The 19912-nt window shown below is 38.3% G+C and overlaps 1 protein-coding gene across 4 annotated transcripts in view; it reads left to right on the forward strand.

Moving 5' to 3' along the window:
- Positions 1-760: 760 nt before the first annotated feature.
- The window catches only part of RXRA (retinoid X receptor alpha), a 150813-nt gene continuing 131661 nt past the window's right edge, over positions 761-19912 (forward strand). For 2 of the 4 annotated variants that reach the window (XM_072430214.1, XM_072430215.1), the window contains exon 1: positions 762-920. In XM_072430214.1, the coding sequence (XP_072286315.1) occupies positions 893-920 (28 nt within the window). In that variant the 5' untranslated portion in view covers positions 762-892. Of the gene's footprint in view, positions 921-1154; positions 1172-19912 lie in introns of those variants that run through there. The other 2 variants (XM_072430213.1, XM_072430216.1) reach the window with 2 other exon arrangements.

Genomic DNA, 19912 nt, shown 5'->3' on the forward strand with positions numbered 1-19912 from the left:
TTGTGTATAGAATAAACTTGTTTATAGCATTGACTAGCATATACCAGTAGGAGGAGGGCTGTATACAAAGTGTACACGTATATGACTGCCAGCAGTAGGAGGACATATTCAATATATGGTCAGTGGGAATTTATATATTGCATATAGATGGCAATGTGATTTTACCAATGTATATAAGTCACGCTGTATATATTATACAAAATTTATAGATGATACTGCGCTTTAATTAATTTATAAAGGTGACTAAGTGGGCATTATGCAATGTATATAGGCGGCACTGTGCTTTACTCAATGTTCATAGGTAACTCCATGGGCAATTTACAATTCAAATATGTAACACTGCTTTTATTTAATGCATATATAAATTATTAATAAACAGGATTTATATAGTGCCAACATATTATGCAGCGGTGTACATTAAATAGGGGTTGCAAATGACAGACATATACAGTGATACAGGTGTCACCAGAGTTTATTCAAAATATATAAGTGAGTCAAGTGAGAATATACATTGCATATATATATATATATATATATATATATGACTCAGGTATTATGCAATGCATATATGTGACAATGTGCTATATTTAATGTATATAGGTAACACTGTGCTAGGTAAATAGGTGTCCCGGGGGCTCCTGACAACGTACACAAGAGGTCCGTACAACATGTGTATAGGCGAAGCTAAGCGCAGCGCCTGCCGTCCCTCGCTCCCCCCCTGGAGGGGCCCCGGCATTGCAACCAGCGCTGTGCTGGAGACACACAGACTTCTCTTACATTGTTGGTGAGTTTGCAGCAACTCGTCAGGCTCCAGGCTTGTCAGGCTCGGCCTCCCCTAACCTGGACTGTGTGGCCCGGGGAGAGTGCAGCCATAGGGGCCCCAGGAGCCGTCATGGACACCAAACATTTCCTGCCTCTGGGTGAGTCTGCCAACGGACTGTCGGCGAACTGTGTGGGGTATTTACAGTTTAGTTGCCCCCTTCCCCTCCCGGGGCTCTGGTGCACAACTTTCTTGTCCCCCTGGCATTGCCCCATTTGCCCGACACCCCGCCCCGCCCTGCATTCCCCACGTGTACCCAGGACCGGGAAGGGGGTGGGGGGCTCTCGAGAAGGGGTACGACATACCGATCCTCGGACTGCGGAAGGGACTCTTTGCCGGGCACTGCAATGGGTGAGGAACTTGTGTCTTGCCAGTCTGGACTGTGCTAGCAACTCCGACCCCATACCGGACAGCTTGACCCTAAAGCATGGCATTGGTGTATTGGCACCCTATGGCATGGAAGTGGGGTTGTTTGACTCTAAAGCATGGCATTGGTGAAATAGAACCCTATAGCATGGCCCTGTGCAACCCCCATAGTTTTGGAACAGGGGTGCTGTTTTTCTGGAATGCATTAGGATACTAGATGACCCCAAAACCTGACGCACTATGTATCTCCCCCATAGCATGGCAGCATTGTGACCGCAATGTATGACACCAGGGTATCGTGTGCCCTCATAGCTCGGCATTGTGGTATTAAATGACCCTATAGCTTGTTATGTGTGTACTGCAATCAGGCTCTATAGATATTAATTTGCAATGGAAGAGATATTATAATTTAGGTTTTCAGGTCGTAATGTAAATAACAACATTGCCGCCTGGGATAATAAGATGGCACACTTTAAGTTTGATTTGCAGGATGGCAGAAATTTCAACCATATTTGCAGACACCTGTGGCACAGGCAGGGTTAAAGTGCAGGGACTGAATGGTGGCAGAGACCCCCAGGGCCTGTCAGATGACACTCAGTCATTCTCACCAGCACATTGTCAAGTCCAATTAAATCAGGCAGTGCATATAAATATTGCAGGCCAGGTAGTGGCATTTCTTTGCATTATAAATCAATTAGAAAACAATAATAATAATAAGAAATAATTATCCGGAGCCCAGGCTGGCACAGGGGTAGAAGTGACAGAGACATCTTGAGCTAGGCATCCTGTGTGGTTGTTCTTTATTGCCGTGTGGTCTTCGGCACAGCGTTCTCCTGCCAAAGGCTTACATTAAAAAGTTTTAATATATTTTTGGTGTACTGGCTTTGCTTTTTTTGTGATGACTTCCTGTTATGATATGCCACATTTCTGTTTTTCAAGTCGTGTATATATGTTTTTATTATACACATTGAAATGTTATCCGTGTGCTTGGATTATGTTTTGTTTGCATTTTCTATATTTGTGGTATTGGTCATTGTATATAAAACAATGTCAGCACTATATTACCACAAGAAGATAAGAATAATATATCAGTGGGTGGGTAATAATTTTGGCTGTTCTGATGTTTAGGGACACAAAAGAATTATATTTGTCCCTGTTTTTTTGCATTATATAACATTTGCCTTTTTTAGTCTCCCATCTTTCGTCCCATCCTTGTTATTCTCATTGACGATTCTCCCACGATTGATGAAGTTTGCATTGTCTCCTCTCTGTGTTGTGTTCTTTTGTCCCATGCCAGTTCTGGGAAGTGTAATAAGTGTAGTTTTTCATTGTCTCCTCTTTTCCTATCTTCAGGTAGTTAAAATAAAGTGGTTTGATTTGTCGGCTATGAGATGTGCGCTGTTTAATACTGGTGATTTTCAGCCTGTGATTTTCTTGATTTGACCAAGATGTAAATATTATGAGGGTTTGCCGTGTGTAAACACAGAGAGGCCACTTAAATCCCCTCAATCAGATAAATTTAGGCCCTGGGATTGGTTTTGGAGGTTTAGATTGGCAGTCTTGAATAAAATGCTGCGCTGGTCTGTAATATTTTATAAACATGAAGGAAACTATGGAATTCTGTTCATTTTCTGAAAGGGTTTATTTAGTGAAAACATTTGTCCTGATGGCAATATGGAATCTGCTACTGACGACTTGTAAATGTTCAACAGCTAGTGTTGTCATACTTGTTCTTACTAAAGGATTATCGTGGTCAGGGAACTTGAACCCTCACAAAGCAGTGAACACTGGCAGCTTTTTTAATTGTTTGTATTTAATGGATATGATTATTTTGGATTTGCTACCTGTGGAATGCCTATTCCCTATATAAGTACTTTTTAAAAGTAAATGTGTCTTGGTAACTGCATAAGTTTGAGGTGACACAAAACCCCACAATGTTTACAATCTCATCTTTTTCCATTTTTATCTTTAAAATGCATTTGTTATATCTGCTTTATAAGTGCACAAGCCCAGTTGGTCATGTCAGAAAAACCATGCTGCCTTGTGCTTACCTCCTGTGTTTGGAGTCTGGTTAGCTCTTTAAGTTCCCCTATTGGGAAGTGCCTGTGCAATGAAAATGAGTTGGACTAACTAGTAAACAAAAGTAAACTTAACAGGGCTGACAACACCACTCAGTTTGTAAAAGTACTGTGCGTTGTCAGCCCACAATGAGTGCACTTGTGGCAGATGGATAAGTATTTTTCTGTACTTGGAGAGTCCTTACAGTGTATTAAAAAATGTGATCTGTTTGTATTATTGAATTGCATTTTTAAAAATTTTGCCTGAACATTTGCTCTAAGCAAATCTCCAATCTCAACTTTTTAATTTATAATGAATAGAGCCTTAACTAGGTTTTTTTTTAAGTTGCTGTCTGATATGTCTTTATTTCCTGTAAGTACAGAAAGAGATGTTATTGCTCTAATGCTCCATTGTAAGGGGATACATTTTACCATGGTCCATGGCTTCCTGTCCTGGTGACAACAGCATTCTCATAACAAGCCTAGTAAAGGTAAATCTTTCCAATAGAGTCACAGACTGAAATACCTAAAAGAAATGTTCATTCTTTCTCATTCTATCCAGAACTGGACAGTGTGGCTGGAGTTTGGCTTAGTTACACATACAGACAGTATACAGGAAGAACCATGTTTGTGACTGGTATACAGGAAGAACCATGTGACTCTGGTATATAGCTAAACAAGGATGATCAAGCTACCAGCAGTTTTGTATTGCTGCGCTCAAAAAAAAAAAAAGAAAATTGAAATTTCCTTCTTTGGTTACAGTTGCAAAGCTGCACCAAGCTTAATTTTAACCCCTGTCAGATTGTGTCCGATTTAGGTTATAGAGACCCAGCCACCATAAAATATCTACTTTCCCTCTTCCTCTATGCATTATTTAGGAATTTTTTTTGGTGGCAGCCAAGTGTGAGCATCATGTGATGAGCCTCATTCTGAGCGAGAGCAGAGGCTGACGCGTAGCCACCTAAACCTGATTTAACGGGGTCTATCACCTGGAGAAGATGAGCCCTCGCCAGGGGCATCAATCAAACGCTCTGTTTCGATATCGGGTTGCTTTTCTACAGCTCTGTGTCCCGTTGCGCGTCAGAAGTATAAATAAACTATTAGTGGTTTGTAATAGCAGCAGGGGGCTCAGGAAAAGTCAGGTTTAAAGAGAACCAGTCACTGCCTGTCACTTGATTTTCCTGTCTCTAAAATCTCTACTATTTAATGTACAGCGCTGCCAAATATGTTGGCACCTATTAAAATATTAATGATATGTAATTTTAGAACACATGGTCTGATGTACTAACCTGGCTGCTCGCGTTGATAACACTTTTGGGGGGGGGGGGGGGTCTCTCCATCACACCCAGCGCCTCCATTCCAAGGTTGCATCATTGCAGTGCTATAGTTAAAAAAATCTTTTTAATTTTGACAGCAGAACACTTCCAAAGTGCCGTAAATTAGTGGTAATGTTTCGGCCCATTTATCACAGGGGGAGAGACACAACAGCCTTAGTACATTTGAGAACGTTCAAGGTGACGCTTTTTAGGTTACAGAACGCCAGCCTAGCGGCATGTTTGACAGAGTTTGTGAGAAGCTCCTGCAGCCCACAATGTATTATTCACACCTGTCTGCGAATTCTATAATATTTTTCATGGCTGTTATATAAATATTTGAGATATTTTTGGCAGTGGTGTCAGGAAGAAGTGTTACAGTCAGCTGACTATTTTAAACATAATTTCAGATAAACATGGACATATGTTGCAGCTGTTGAAAACGTAAAGCTAAACTCAGATATAAAAGACAAAAATGATTGCAGTCTCGTATTTAATAATGCACAATTCATACATTTTTTTTTAAATGCAAGCAGTGTAGGTACCTGAATTTGACTTGGTTGTATCTGCTTTTAGATTCTGTACAGCACAACTCAGACTTAGTGAGGCAGAAGCAACACAAGTTTTTAAAAGCAGGCTGAGAAATAAATAAATAAAGAATAAACATCAGGTCCACCAGACTGGGCTGTTCTGCTAAGCTGCTTAAATCTCAGAAGTAGTTATACAGGCCCTTTGAAGTGGGCTTTATAAGTGAACTTGACGTAAAAATTTACTCTGCATGTTGCATGTTCTGCTCAACAGCTGAAATTTCAAAAAGGTCTGATAGTGGAAGAGCCTGTGCTGGATGAAGAACAATTATTGAGAAGGTGGAGAGAAGGAGCAACATAATTTCTTATCTGGTGGCTCATATAAACAGTAGATCTGGCAGCCTCATATTGCAGACATTAGGGAAGATTTTTGGCAGGCTTTAAAGGTATTTTAGAGATATACTTTTAGAAAAACATCCACTTTATAGAAAGACCAAAGGATATTACTTAAAAGAGGCCCCAAGTGATTGCTATTTGCATAGTGCGTTTAAAGGAGTCTGCTGTATTAAGTAGCTAAACTGGGAAATGGCAAAGTGGCTAAAGATTGGAATTAGCAAGGAATAAGTTTGTGCAATAACTGCACTGTAGTATGAGTCCCACTCGTATAGGTCCCACTTTCTGCAAATGATTTGTTTTTTGTTTTTTTTATAGAATAGAAGTGGAAACCTAAACAGAGTGAAATGTAAGTGTCAAACCAAGAAATAGAAACATGACATTAAATGTGACAAATGTGCAAAATGGGAAAACATGACAGCCATAGATTGGAAGGCTGAAGGGATCACATCACACCTTTATACAAAGCCAGCTATACAATCCTATTTATATGAACTTTAGGAAAATATCCTGTTCTGTTTAATGTTCTCACACTTTGTGCTGTCACTATTCCAAGATGGCTGGTGACCTAAGTCCATGTTTTTGCCGTGGTTTTTGCCCGACTTCCAGAAGTGTGTTGCCTCATACCAGGCAGGTGAGCTTGTGCGTAATACAAGAGGGGATGGACAGACCTTTGCCTTGGACACGTGATTATTAATATGAAAAAAAAAATGTTCAGGTCCAGGGTTCAAAAACATCCTGCCTGTTCAGCGACCTGAAGTAGTACCTGCGTTTAACCCTTCCACTGCATGGCTCTGATAAGAAATTCCGAGGGCAAGTCAGGAACAATGTCAAAATCCTGATTCTGCCTTCAACATTGATTCACTTAGCAGCTGTAGAGGACTTTGTTGTGTGTTTTGCTCACGCTGTTACTTTGTTGAACTTTTTTATAGCTGTTTTTGCTTTTTCTGAAAAAACAAAAAAAAAGACGAAAATCAAACTTGCTGGGTGGAAACGGTTCTCTAGAAAACATAGCCTGTTAAACCCCATTGCATAAAGGCTGCAGTCAGTGAGTTGCTTTCCAGTGGTGTTAAAAATTTCTGACATATATTGTGTATTGAAGAATGAGGGGGTTCAGTGCTGGTGAGAAGAGATGGGCCTATTGGGTGGGCACTGCAAAGGTCTACATGTAGTGTATAATAATTAACCCTGACTGCATTGGACTATAAGACAACTTCAAAGCTTTTGCAGTTTGCCTTGAAAAACAAACACATAATTGGTGATGCAATCCATCAAAAATGCTTTACAATAGAATTTTTGTGATCAAATAATGTCCCAACACTGATTTTTTTTTTTTTTGAACGGTCAGTTGGGTGCACTGGTGTGGTTGCCAATTTTCAGGTACACACATTTAACCTGGGAGCCTAAACAGGCTATTGTGGTGTTTTCTGGGCATTTTCGAAAAGCCTAGCAGGCATATAGAAAATACTTGAATTCAAGTCCAAGGAAGCAGTTGGGGAGCCAACCACTCATGACATGTACCATCTTAGTAGAAAACTGCAGCACAGTTGCACTGCCTGCTAAACACCTGGAAAAAAGACTTTTCATCTGCAGCCATTTGTTTCTATTATTATTTTTAATATTAATAATAATAATAATATGAATAATATTAATAATATTAATAATGTTGAACAGTATTTATATAGCACAAACAAATTATGCAGCAGTGTACATTAAATAGGAACTGCAAATGGCAGACCATAATTCTGATTAATCAGATAGTCTGAAGCGTTCGCTGCACATCCACAGTCTTAACTGAGTCATTTATTAATCTAAGGTAAATTTATGGCAACTCTTTTTTGAAAAATTGGAGAGAGCAATGAGCGGTTAGAATATTGATGTCACAAATTGCTCTCTCTTGGAAGCTTAATGTAAATCCAAAATATTGAGTTGCCAGCAGAATAGAAACAGGGGAAATCCTCTATTGTGACAACAACTAAAAGGGGATTTCCCTTGCTGACAGAAAGATATCCTCTTTCTGTTTGGTCTGCAGGACCAGAAGTAAAGGGAAATCTCTATGTGAGGCATACACACACTTTCTATGTACAAAATAAAAATGAATAATAGAGTTCTTGTCCTGGTCCTAGGCATCAAACATTGTTGCTTTATTACAAAATGAAAAAAAAATTCTTTTAGTGTTTGCATACTTACTTTTTTACCTGAGAACTTTTTTCAAATTGACTGATTTGTCAAAGAAAAATATCCACATCGATGAAAAACTTTACAAAATTAAGTGCTGAGTAAAATACCTTTTTTTTGCAGAATCCACTGTGTCAGGGCACATGTATAGTTTCTGTATTGCGTAGGACCATTTTCAATGTATCAGTCACTGTCACAAGTGAATTTTCCAGTAGTTTGATGGTCCACTGTGTATAGCTGAGAACAGTCAGATACTGTCTGGTGTCTGTAAATAGGCCCAGTGGATGATCTTTAATACAATTTCTAGACAGGAAGTCATATGTGTGTTAAAAGGACTATATCTTCACATTGGTTGTCATGATTATATATATATATATATATATATATATCTCATATTCTTCAGAGCTCCCCAGCATTGGATATAAAGATTATTTACATTGTAGGAATTGGCTTTAAACAGGAGGCTGGCAATCAGGTAACTCCAGGCAACAGTGTCTTCTTGGGGTTCTTGCCCGTCGTTATTTAGGGCAGATAATGGCAAAAAACAAAACATGTTAACGACCATTTACAAAAAAGTGCACAATGACAGGCTAACGACACCCATGAACGAGGAATGTCACTGGAAACGAACGACCATCCTGGCGGGTTCATTTGGGCGATGATCGTTCGGTATCTACTGTTCAATGTGTATTGTCGTGTAGTGATCGTAGATTGTTCTGCAGTACACTTTCTCGTCACTTCCTGCATTGTTCAAACAATGGTATCTAGTGTGTGCACATTATATTTGAACAATCGTATTATTATAGTATGTACAGAATCGTGCACTGTACATTGTTCAAAATAATCGAGAATAATCATTGATCTGTCGTTAGTGGTTTGTTTTCTAAGGATAATTATTGCACATGTGTACCTAGCCTAAGTCCTTAAAACCAAAGATATAGCCTCCTGGATAACACAAATCAACTGAATAGGCTGCTTAAAAAAGTGCTTTTCCTTATACAGGTAAGCATCAGAGAGTCTTGCGTAAATAGACACATAACCACTGCTGCTTAGCACCAGGTGTGCTTTATAGGCTTGTGAGCCTTGGAAAATGTGGGACCCAGAAGTGGGAATCTACCCCAACCTACTCTTGCAGATTCCCCTGAAACCAGCCCCAAGAGAGACTTTTTAGACAACCAGTAGGCTTAGGGCTTCCCTGCAAAAAAAAAAAAAAAAATACTGCTGGTTTCATCTCAGTATCGCTATCCCACATACCATCCATCCAGGAATTTTCCCAGTAACACAGTTGCTGTCTATGCCCCTTTGTTACAAATATTTAATTCCAGCATGATGAACATTACACTCATTTGTGGTTTGGGGTAAAACTTTGTTCTGAATAGACGTGTATGTTTTTTAGAGATCAAGGAAGGGTTAAATGCCCTATGAGGTTATTTTTTTGCTGTCTGTACCCCGATTAAGAGATTTCTCCTCACATCCTGTTTTATAAACACAACAGGAAATAAAAAGGACTCATTCTAGAGAGTTGATCCCGGAACAGGTGTCACTATTAATATTATTATTATTATACAGTATTTATATAGCACCATCATATTACGCAGCGCTGTACATAGTCCATAGTCGTGTCACTAACTGTCCCTCAAAGGAGCTCACAATCTAATGTCCCTACCATAATCATATGTCATTAAATGTAGTCTAAGGTCAGTTGTCAGGGAGAAGCCAATTAACCTAACTGCATGTTTTTGGGATGTGGGAATAAAACCCACGCAGACACGGGGAGAACCTGCAAACTCTATGCAGATAATGTGTGGATCGAACCTGGGACCTAGCTCTGCAAAGGCCAGAGTGCTAACCCCTGAGCCACCGTGGAGGATTTTCCCGTAACTGTTGTTTTGGTGACAAATCAGAACATTGGATTTCTTCTCAGTTTCCAATAAGACAGTGAATCTCCCCAGTGGTGACAGAAATTAAAGCTTAACAAAGCATTTAACCCTTCTGTATTTTATCCATAAAATTGATTTCACATACAGACTTAATTGTTGCAGAGTCCTTGTTTATAGGAAGAATGTATGTTTTTGAACTTCATGTAGACGTATGTGGAAGTCTGCTGTTATCTGTCTGCCTCCTTTAGGCTTAAGTGGATGACATTATGAAACATCAGTCTGCAGAGGGAAGCTACATAAAGGTCAAATATTTCATTGTTTGTACAGAGGACCATGTTAGCTTAGACATTCCACAGCTCTTTTTGTCATTGGAGTCATTTATCTTTGTCTAGTCAAAATAGCTTTTACTTGTATTTAGGGAAAATGTACACTAATAATTTTAAAAATATTTAATTTATTGATTGATTTCTGAGATTTTTGGTTTGGTACACCTGTCACCATTTCGGAGGGGCTCCCAACCAGCCCAGCATTGTTGTTTAGAAGAGTGCTCTCAACCTGTCAGTTTGTTTTTTGTAGATGTGGAATGCAGTGGGAAGGGTGTAAATACTCATAGGTGAACAAGGACAGACTTAAGCCGCATACACACGTGCAATTCTTGTCGTTGGAAAGGATCTTTCACGATCCTTTCCAACGATAAGAACCGCAAGATGCATGAACAAGTGCTGTACATACAGCACCGTTCTGCTCTATGGAGAGGGGAGGGGGAGAGCGACGGAGCGGCACCCTGCTGCACGCTCTCCCCCTTCCCTTGCATTGGGATCACTCGTCGTTCATCGTTCGTGGATCCGCCAGGACGGATCCACGGATGATGAACGACGTGGGCTGTACACACGCCAGATTCTCGCCCGATATCTGTCCGATGCCGATTATCGGGCGAGAAAAATTTGACGTGTGTACGTAGCTTTAGGATTCAGGCTTTAAGATCCATTAGTGGAGGGTCCAGTAAGGCATCAGTTATTATGGCACTTCAGACTACATTTATAACTTATCACTTTTGGGTAGACTAGCAATAAATACAAACTCTTTTATATAATAATTTCTGTAATTCTCAGGAACAGCAAGTTGTTGGTGTTAATATTTGCAGTCAGACATTGCTTTTGATTTTATTGGTGAGTAGGAGTACCATCATTTTCTCATTATGACTTTTTTCCACAGTTGTCACTACTTGACTCTTTCCAAGAAGTAATTTTGCTCATTGTCTGACATTTTTCTGTCTGTAAAAATTCCCTTTATTATACAAGGGAAATGCTAAAACGCCTGTTCAGGCCTCAGTTTCAATAAATAAAAACTTTCCAGTCAACTCTGTAATCCTTCATTCCCATTGAAATTTCCATCATTACCTTCAAGGCAACTGACAGAGGGGGATCCTGCACTTTTGGAGTGACAATGAAGTTAATAAAGAGACAGCAGCTGTCATGTTTCAGACATTCAGGGAAAGTGCAAAGCTGTTTAGGTTGCACACAGGTTATGTGGAGGAGTTAGGACATAGCAAGGCAATCCAAGGGGTAACCCAAATTTTTGATCGACTGCTGGGAAGCTGAGTTGAAGAAAACTTATAAACATAGAAAATGTAATCACTTTTTGTCAGATTGTTTAACAGCTTTTCAGTTTGTGATTGATTCTGTCACAATTCTGTCTCAATTTTTTTCAGTTTGTCAAATGTCCATAAAATAATATTTAATATTTGTAGGTTGAATAAGGTAATTTCCAATTGACCGCCTTCCTTTATCCAGTCTGGATGCAAGTGTTTGAAATTCCCTTTCAATTGCTCTGTATATGGCCAGCATTGCTACTTACAGGTAGAGCTGTTAACCTTTTCTAGAATCACCTTTTTAATTTCTGTCCAGGATCTTCTGTTGAGTATTTGCTGTGGCCTGGGAGTTTGTGGAAAATTCCCTCAATAGTTTACTTTATGAGTTACAATTTGGTAAAACACGCCAATCACATTTTTCTTGTCAGAGGAAATGCAGAAGTTTCACAGAGGTTCAGTCGGTGGCAGTGATTGCTGTGAAATAGTCAAGGAGGCTGAGAGGAAAGGCTTAGCAGCTTGAAAATGCTGAGAGACAGTATGATCAGGAAGAGGTGCGGTTTGGTGGTTTAAGCGGAGTCTTGTGACTCTAGAACAGCACTCTGCCTGAGGAGTGGCTTGGTGGATTTAAAGGAACACAACTCTTCTAAGGACACTCCACAGTTTCCAGTTGCCATTTTATTGTGTTGTGTTGCATGCCTGGTATAAACCACAATTGTACTGGGTTGTGTCTTCTGTCATCTACAGAGGTTTCCAAGGGGTGCTTGGCTGCTAAGCTTACTGTGCCCTGTAGGATTATGGCTACCATATACATAGCGGTCATGTGGCTATACATTTGGAATATATATGCTTTTATTCATTTAGGCTTGTATTTACTTCTTAATCACAGTGTACTAAAAAGCTCAATAATTCTGTATCTGTGCCCACACCTTGGCTAAAAAAAATACTGAGTGTACACAGAGACTGGAATAAATATGCAGACATCAGGACTGAATGTCCTGATCTACATGTCCTGGTTCATTTGGAAACTAGTATAGCCAGGCCATGAACATTTTCGGGAAGAGGTCAACAAAAGCGCCTTTTATGTCTTTATATGGATATCCTTTAAAGTCGTTTATGTTACTCCACTCATTGGTGGCTTTCATCCCTGCAAATCTTTTTTTTCATCTAGCATGAAAAAGACTTTTTTTTATCAAGCTAATGGTTGAATAACCTTCACACACATATGCACAATTAGGTCCCTTTGGATTTTACCAGAAGAACTAGTTGTTTCTGACATCTTGATCATGATTCTTTCATTGGGACCAGTCGGCTGCTTGGTCCTCGCAACCTTCCTGAGAATGCATCACTAAATGGTAACTCTACCTATGCATTTTTTGCACATATTAAGCCATCTGGCAAGAAGCAGAGCGGAATTAATGGCTTCATGTTTATTTCATTAAATAATTGTAGATGTACTCCTCTAATGAAGAAATTGCTGCTGTTCTCAGCCCTGTAATGGAATGTGCTGTATTTATCTGCATTTTTGATTTCTGTAGAGGTGACTTGTCTGGCAGAATGTCGTAAGTCTTTCTCTCTGAAGCTGAATAAGGGTACAGCATGCCTTCATTCAAGACTTTTCTCACGGTCTTCCAAGACGTTATTCCTTCCAACACTGCAGTCAAAAGGAAAGCGTAATATTGAAGATGTAACTCTGTAAAGCAATAGAAAGAAGTACTTTTACAAGTTAAGAAATTCTGAAAGGGAAGAGTACTTATTCCCCTTAAAATGCAGATATTACCATTAATGTATGCTCGATGCCCACTTTCATGTGAAAAACATTATTCAATTACCACACATTATAAAGCATAGCGATGTACAGAATTTGCTGTGGCCCAGTGTTGTTAAACCTTTTTTTTGCTTGTAAAAACCATCTCCAGGCAAAAAGATACCCCTACCTGTTTAGGATTGGAGCATCGCATCATTGCTGGGTAACATTTGCCTGCTGTTCAGCTTTAAATTGCACCTGAATCCAGAACTGAAATTTAGAAGGAAATAAAAAGGTACTTGGTCATACTTCTTTTGTCCCAAAAATCCTCTTGCCACCTGTATAAGCAAAACCCCTGCATCCCTTTTACATTTAAAGTGCCTGAATACCAAGTGCTCTCAAGTGGTGGTGAGGGTGTCTATTTCTTAGAATTTTTTTATGTTTGTTATGTTTCTTTTATTTGTCATTCAGGTACCTTTTCTAACAGATTTAGAGGGACACAGATTATTTGAAGTCTGTCTATGTATAATATACCAGGGTTCATCTTGTGCAGCTGCCTTCCATACACTGTACCATCAGTGGTAACAGTGGCCCTGAATCCAGGGTCATAAAAAGAAGCCAGTGTGTGTTATTTGGTTTAAGCAAAGCTATGGATCCTACCAGAAATCGAGTGAGGTTATAACTTCCTCTCCTCACTAACTGTACAGGACTGTAAAATATCCCCTACATGTTTTGAAGTCCTAAGGGTGTCATGTCTGCTGATCCATAGATACAGTATAATGAGTGAGTGTTATTATAACAGGACAGGAAGTGTTAGCTTGAAAAAAAGAAAACAAATGCAGCTGCTGCATATAAAACGTTTTAATGTATTAATGTTTGTTACACCCAGAAATCATTTTTAGCAAAATGTTCAACCTGGTGGTCTGGGCCAGTCCATTACATCCTCTGACATTTAGATCTCCCTGTCTTAATTCTTGACTTTGCACTTGTTTACCTGGGAGTTTTGTGTGTCTCCTCCCATCTTTGTGTGTCCTCTTTCTGTTTCATAAATAAATACCAAAAATTGAGATATTACTATACCAGTTCCTAAGAGGTATCAGGAGCTGTCAGGAAAGTAATGTTGCGGAATCCTGTAAATGCTGCATATTATCTGTAATATACAGTAAAAGATACCAAAATACAGAGATTTTACTGTGAGGATGGTCAGTGCTAAAAACTAGGAACAAGTCTTCAAAAACCAATGGTGCTCTAGATAATCACATACAAATGACAGGAGGCATTCACTCATATTTTCACATTTACATTTAAACAAAAATCTAGTTCTTTTTGTTTTCCTACTATGTGATTGGTTATTCTTTGCAAACTGGATTTAGACAACATGTAAGTAATAATTACATTACAACATGAAAATGCTTTTTTCCTTTTGGAAAGCACGCACAATATTTTCCTGGTTTTGCCAGCATGAAATGGATTTGGGGTCAGTCTAATAAAGTTTTGGTTACCCCAATGTAATTGTATTATCCCACTTTTGTTTTTTACAATGCTAAAATTCCATCTATCAGGACCTGGAAACATTGTTTCCCTGATAGTGACTCTCATTGGCATTTGCTTATTGTCACAATGATTATGAATTAAAACAGCGTTTCAGAATGGTCTATTAAGCTGTGTTTTTCTCTGCTAATTGTGTGCTGTAATTGGTCCATTCTCCTTCTTGTAATAGTGCCCAGCGGTTGCTATGCCGATACAAGTGCTAGATGCATTTTCCATTTAAAAAAAATAAAAGAAACAAAAGGCTGTACAGATGTGAGACGATGGAACTGTATCCTTCGCTTTTTATCATTACTGAAAACACTTTTTGCTTGAAAAGGTTATCATTTTTTTTTAAAATGCTTTTAGTATTTGTGGTAAAGTATTTAACATCCAGCATGGGAAGGTGAAAATATGCAAAAAATGGAAGGTTGTTTTTTACATTTATTGTTTGTCTGTCCAACCAAGTGCTAACATGTTCTAAAACAAAAAGTTTTATTTTTATAGTGCTTACTGTTCCAGCAGACATTTGTCCAGGAACAGTAGCCTGGGTTAAAGCTGCATTCACCAAGCACGGTGCTTTAATGATGAATATAAAAAATAATAATCGTTTTTCCAGAATCTGGATCATTTAGAGAGATTTGGCTACTACTGGAGACGCTGACTTGTAATGTTAACATCTCCTGTAGTGTAACACAGTAAGAGGCAAATTCTGGGTGGGAGTAACTTCATATGTCCAAGTTCTGCAACAGCTGGAAATTCAGAGGCTTCAAAGTTTGGATAAAAACAATTGGCTAAAAAGAAAAGCAACAATGCAAACCGCTCTAAAAAATATCGGTTGGCTGACAGTAAAAGATCTTGCTGTGAAACAACCGTAATCTGTGCTAAGAGATATATGTAGGCTGCCATTCAATTAGCAATAAGAACATTTTAGAATGATTCTGTTACCTGTGCTTTATTACATTAATGTATTTTTTGTTGATTTTTTTTTACCTGATGATCCTGCCAGTAATATAACTCCTGCTCTAAAATGTTTATTGATTAATGTATTTGTGGAAGAACTGTTTTGCCATCCTCTTCTGATTTAGGCTAAGATCAGATGGGCAGTGGCAACAGGCATTTCCAGGTGTTACCTTACCAACCTCCTGGATTGGTTCCTAATAAATCAGTGTTTCAACATTTTACAGCAAGTGGCAGTAAATGATTCTGAACTATTTCCTGTGAAACGTAGGTTTTTTTCAGAAGGCACCTCAAGGTCCTGAAGGTGATCCATGCCTCAAACAGGAGGCTTTGCCTACAGTTTGGTATTACCTTTGACTTGGAGTTATGCCAGTTTCTTCTATATATGTTAGTGACAGGTTCCCTTTAGGGAACTTCAAGGCAAATTCATTTTTAGGAAAGATAAAAACAAAAGAAAAATAGAGTTGAAGTCCTTGTTGCTTCCTGTTCTTCCCAGACCTGGGGCATCAAAATCTAATATCTTCTGCTGGGACTTTTAGTTCCTTGGCAGCTTGGTAGCATAATATTTCTTAATTCCTGGGACATTGCCATACATCTCTCATGGCTTGCCGAATAAGCAGGAAGACCTCTTGGTGTTTCAGATAGATGTTCTCTTCGTATTACCAGTTGTCTGCTGTCAGTTGAAAGAGTGTAAAATGGACCAGAAAGTCTTGGAAAAACTCTGGATGAGCAGGTGTGATAGTGTAAGAGCCTGAACAAGAACACTTCTTCGCCAACTAACTCTGTTTATGCCACATAGGTCAGTACCAGATGAAAGGTGAACATTTTTCTTTCTTTTTTTTTTTTTGTGCTAAAATAATGTGCCAAATTATTTATTGTTATGAACCCTTCATATTCCTAACAATATTCTTTTTTAGAAATAAGAAATTCATGTTTTACTTCTTTATCAACAGATTGTTATTTTTTCTGTTCAGAAGACTTGTCTTGTCAGGTTGTTAAATAGATGCTGTAAACCAGGACACAGAAAAAAACATCACTATTAAATTAATTTGAATGCATAAAATGCATCAAATTTAGGAGGAAAATACAACATATTGCTAAAGGGTTCAGTTGTGACCATTTTTTTTTTGTTTGTTGCTGGATGTGTTTGTATTGACCATGAATTTCTATGGACAAAAGGACATAACGGGACACATAAAACTGTGCCCTGCTTGACTTGCTAACCCCTTACTATCCGGAGATCCACTCGGCTTTCCCTTACTGGTCTTTATAATGCTATAAAGTCCTTGTGGATGGTAGCTATGCAGCCCACTGATTCTTTGTCCTCATGGGTGACCTCAGACGTGACCTTGGAAGGACCTGCGTTGAAGTTTACTTGTACAATGGGGAAGTCATGGGGCGCCATCTCTCACCCCCATGGCATTTTTAAGACTAGGGCATTTTTATGCCTGCAGAATTGTTTTGCAGAAAGCCTTACCGTAGTAGGCCTTAAATTTGATGTCCTGGACAAATATTTAGAATAGCTTTTATTTACATTTTTGTTAATTTTCTTAGTATTACCAATTTTATATTTGTCCAATAATATAAAAGGTTTTGAACATTTTTATTTTTTAGCTAAATCTTTTTTTTTTTTGTTTTCGGGTACAAGTTTAAAATTTTTATTTGCAAGTTGTGTGAACAGTACAGCAAAATCATGTTTGATGTATAAATTAGCTGGTGATCTTGGTGGTCCTTTGCTGATCTCGTCAAGTGATCTAAAAACACTGTTTCAATTATTGAATGCTTTTACAGTTAATATTGTTCACCCCGCTGTAGTTTTTTAAGAGATATTTGATACATAAAATCCAGCAAATGGTAACAGATATTTGTAAGCATAAGGCTACATACACAAACGTTAGATTTTTGTCGTTGGAAAGGATCTTTCACGATCCTTTCCAACGACAAAGACTGAAAGATGCACGAAGGAGCACTGTACATTCTGCTCTATGGAGAAAGAGGGTAGAACCATGGAGCGGCACCCCGCCGCACTTTCCTCCCTTCACTTGCACTGCAGTCTTTGGTCATTCGTGGATCCGCCAGGGTAGATCCCTGAACGACATCGAACAGCTGCTGTACACACGTCAAGATTCTCATTTAATACTGGCCCTAAAGGCAAAAATTGAACAAGAATCATTTGACGTGTGTACATAGCTATACATTACATTTGGAATTTCTTTTTGTTGTAATATTTGCAGTACATTTTGACTTATATGCATTTTGTATTTTGGTTTTAGCATGATTTGACTTCAAATGCTGCTTAGTAAATTTGCAGGCATGTTTAGGCCTGGATGCTGCATATATTTCATCTGTCCTAAATATAACTGCTATTTAAAGGTTATATTAACATTAGAGTTGTAGACAGAAAGTTTTTGATACTGTTTTTCTGGGACCTCTTCTGTGCATGCCATAATTCCACTGACTTTCATTTCAGAGGTCTTGAGAAAGTCAGAGGCTATTGGCTGTGGCTGTCTTCAAACCTTCCAGATGAGCTACAAAGCCCTAAAAGAAAAAAGGAAACTTTTTTTTGAAAAGCTAAAGGGAAAAGAACAATGCAGGAGTGAAGCAATTAAATCAATTTATATGTTAATGGAAACCTGTTTTAGTGTTAAGGGCCTAAACTAATTCCCATTGTCTGTGAGATAATGGGGAAGAGCAGGAGAAAAGTCAGGTCAGCCCCTTTCTTAGTGGCTATCAAATTCATTGATATTCTTATCATGGAAACTATATAACGGACAAAGGGCTGGAGAAGCCTCTTGATTTTTTTTTTCAGGGGTACAAGAGCAAGTTGGAGGCAATGTCACTGACATTGTAGGTTTAGTTCAATGAAAAGTAGTGGGTCATTTTTGTTTCCTTTCACTTGCTGCTTCCAAAACCAACTTAAAATTTTTCTTAATTATGTTTAAAATTTTCCTATTGGGAAAATATTACGATTGAGGGTAATATGACATATACTAATATAAGGGAAACCAATCAATGCAGCTATCCTAAAAAAAACCTGGTTTATCTTCATTCTGTGAATGTTGATTTCTGTGTAACATGTTTTTTCTGTGTACACATTGGTGTGGTTTTACTACTTTATGTTACAAGCCAGCATAATTTTCAGCATATGTGAGTTTTGTTCTCTATTGTTTGCATGTTTTAACTGATTTCTGTGATTTTGTAAACCAAAACAATCCGGCTGATCTGTAACTTAATTTTTGTTCCTAGGAATCCACAGTAACAACTGAGATTTTGCTTTTATGTTCTGAATATATATTTTACTATTTTTCTATGTAACCGTCAGTTATATCTTGTGTTGGCTGTTGTGTGACACTGCAGATTGTGCTTTATAGAAAGGAGGATTTTGTGTCCCATAACATTTTGTGTCCCATAACTTGTCATGATGGTGTCAACACTGCACCTGCTGCATGCTGCAGATGCATCTCTTTTTTTTGGGGGGGGGGGGGGGGGGGGGGTTAATATAATTTAATTAGGGTTATACAGTAAGATTACATTCTATATATTTCCCCTGCATACTGAGAGTGTTGTTTATCACCCCATGCCTTCTTCAAACACCTGTCTGCACTATTTATTTTTATTTACTAACTATTTTACAGCTATATGCCAAGTATAATTAGCATGTATGCTGTTTTACAATTTGTTTTTGGTTTCATATAGTTTAATTGATGGTTTTAAAGCAGCAAATGATGTACTTTATATAAACAAGTACAGTTGCTCCTGATCCTCATTATATCTGTAAGTACTTTAACTTTCATAGCCTATTGATAAAAACAATAAATAAAACATTGTATTTATTTTTGCGTTTTTAGCTTAAAATGGCATGACCTTTACTGGTTTTCATGCTGGAAATTACATGCTGGTCAATAGGGTTGAGTGTGAGCTTCCAGGCCAGGAGTTCTTTATATAGCTTTACAATGGCTGAGCTCTGGCAGTGATGAAATAATGTGTATGTTGTGTTTCAATAAACATGGAACTGCAGCATATTTTATTAGGTGGAGTCGGTGGTACCATAAAATGAGGAGTCCAGGGGTTTTTGTACCAACTTCACAGGCCTGTTTTTTTTGTCATCTAGATTCTAAAAGCAGCAAATTAATAACTAAATAACTAGTATGTTCAGCAAAAGGTGTTTTTATGTGCCCTTAGCTACTCTGGTCTCCACCAGCCAGTTGCATTTATAAATGTGGGGAAATGTAAATGTGGAATATGAGACTGATTGAAATATACTGTTGACCTGTTGGACAGAGTTGTTTTCCTCTCTTTTAAGTAATGCTAAAAATTTTCTTCTTGTTTTCTGAAAGATCATCACTGTCCATGGGCACTCCATAAGCAGTCCGATCTCGTCAATGATTTGACATTCTATACAGCACTTGAAAGCAATAGTTATGACTGATGAAGATTTTCCTTTTTATTAAACAAATCTCTAAGTGGTTTAGACAATCCTTCAGTCATTCCATTTTAAAGAAGGAAAGAATTCTCTCAGTTTTCTATGCTCTGTTGCTGCTTACAATATGCTGTCT

Source organism: Pyxicephalus adspersus, chromosome Z (genome assembly GCF_032062135.1).
Source record: "Pyxicephalus adspersus chromosome Z, UCB_Pads_2.0, whole genome shotgun sequence".
Taxonomy (NCBI): domain Eukaryota; kingdom Metazoa; phylum Chordata; class Amphibia; order Anura; family Pyxicephalidae; genus Pyxicephalus; species Pyxicephalus adspersus.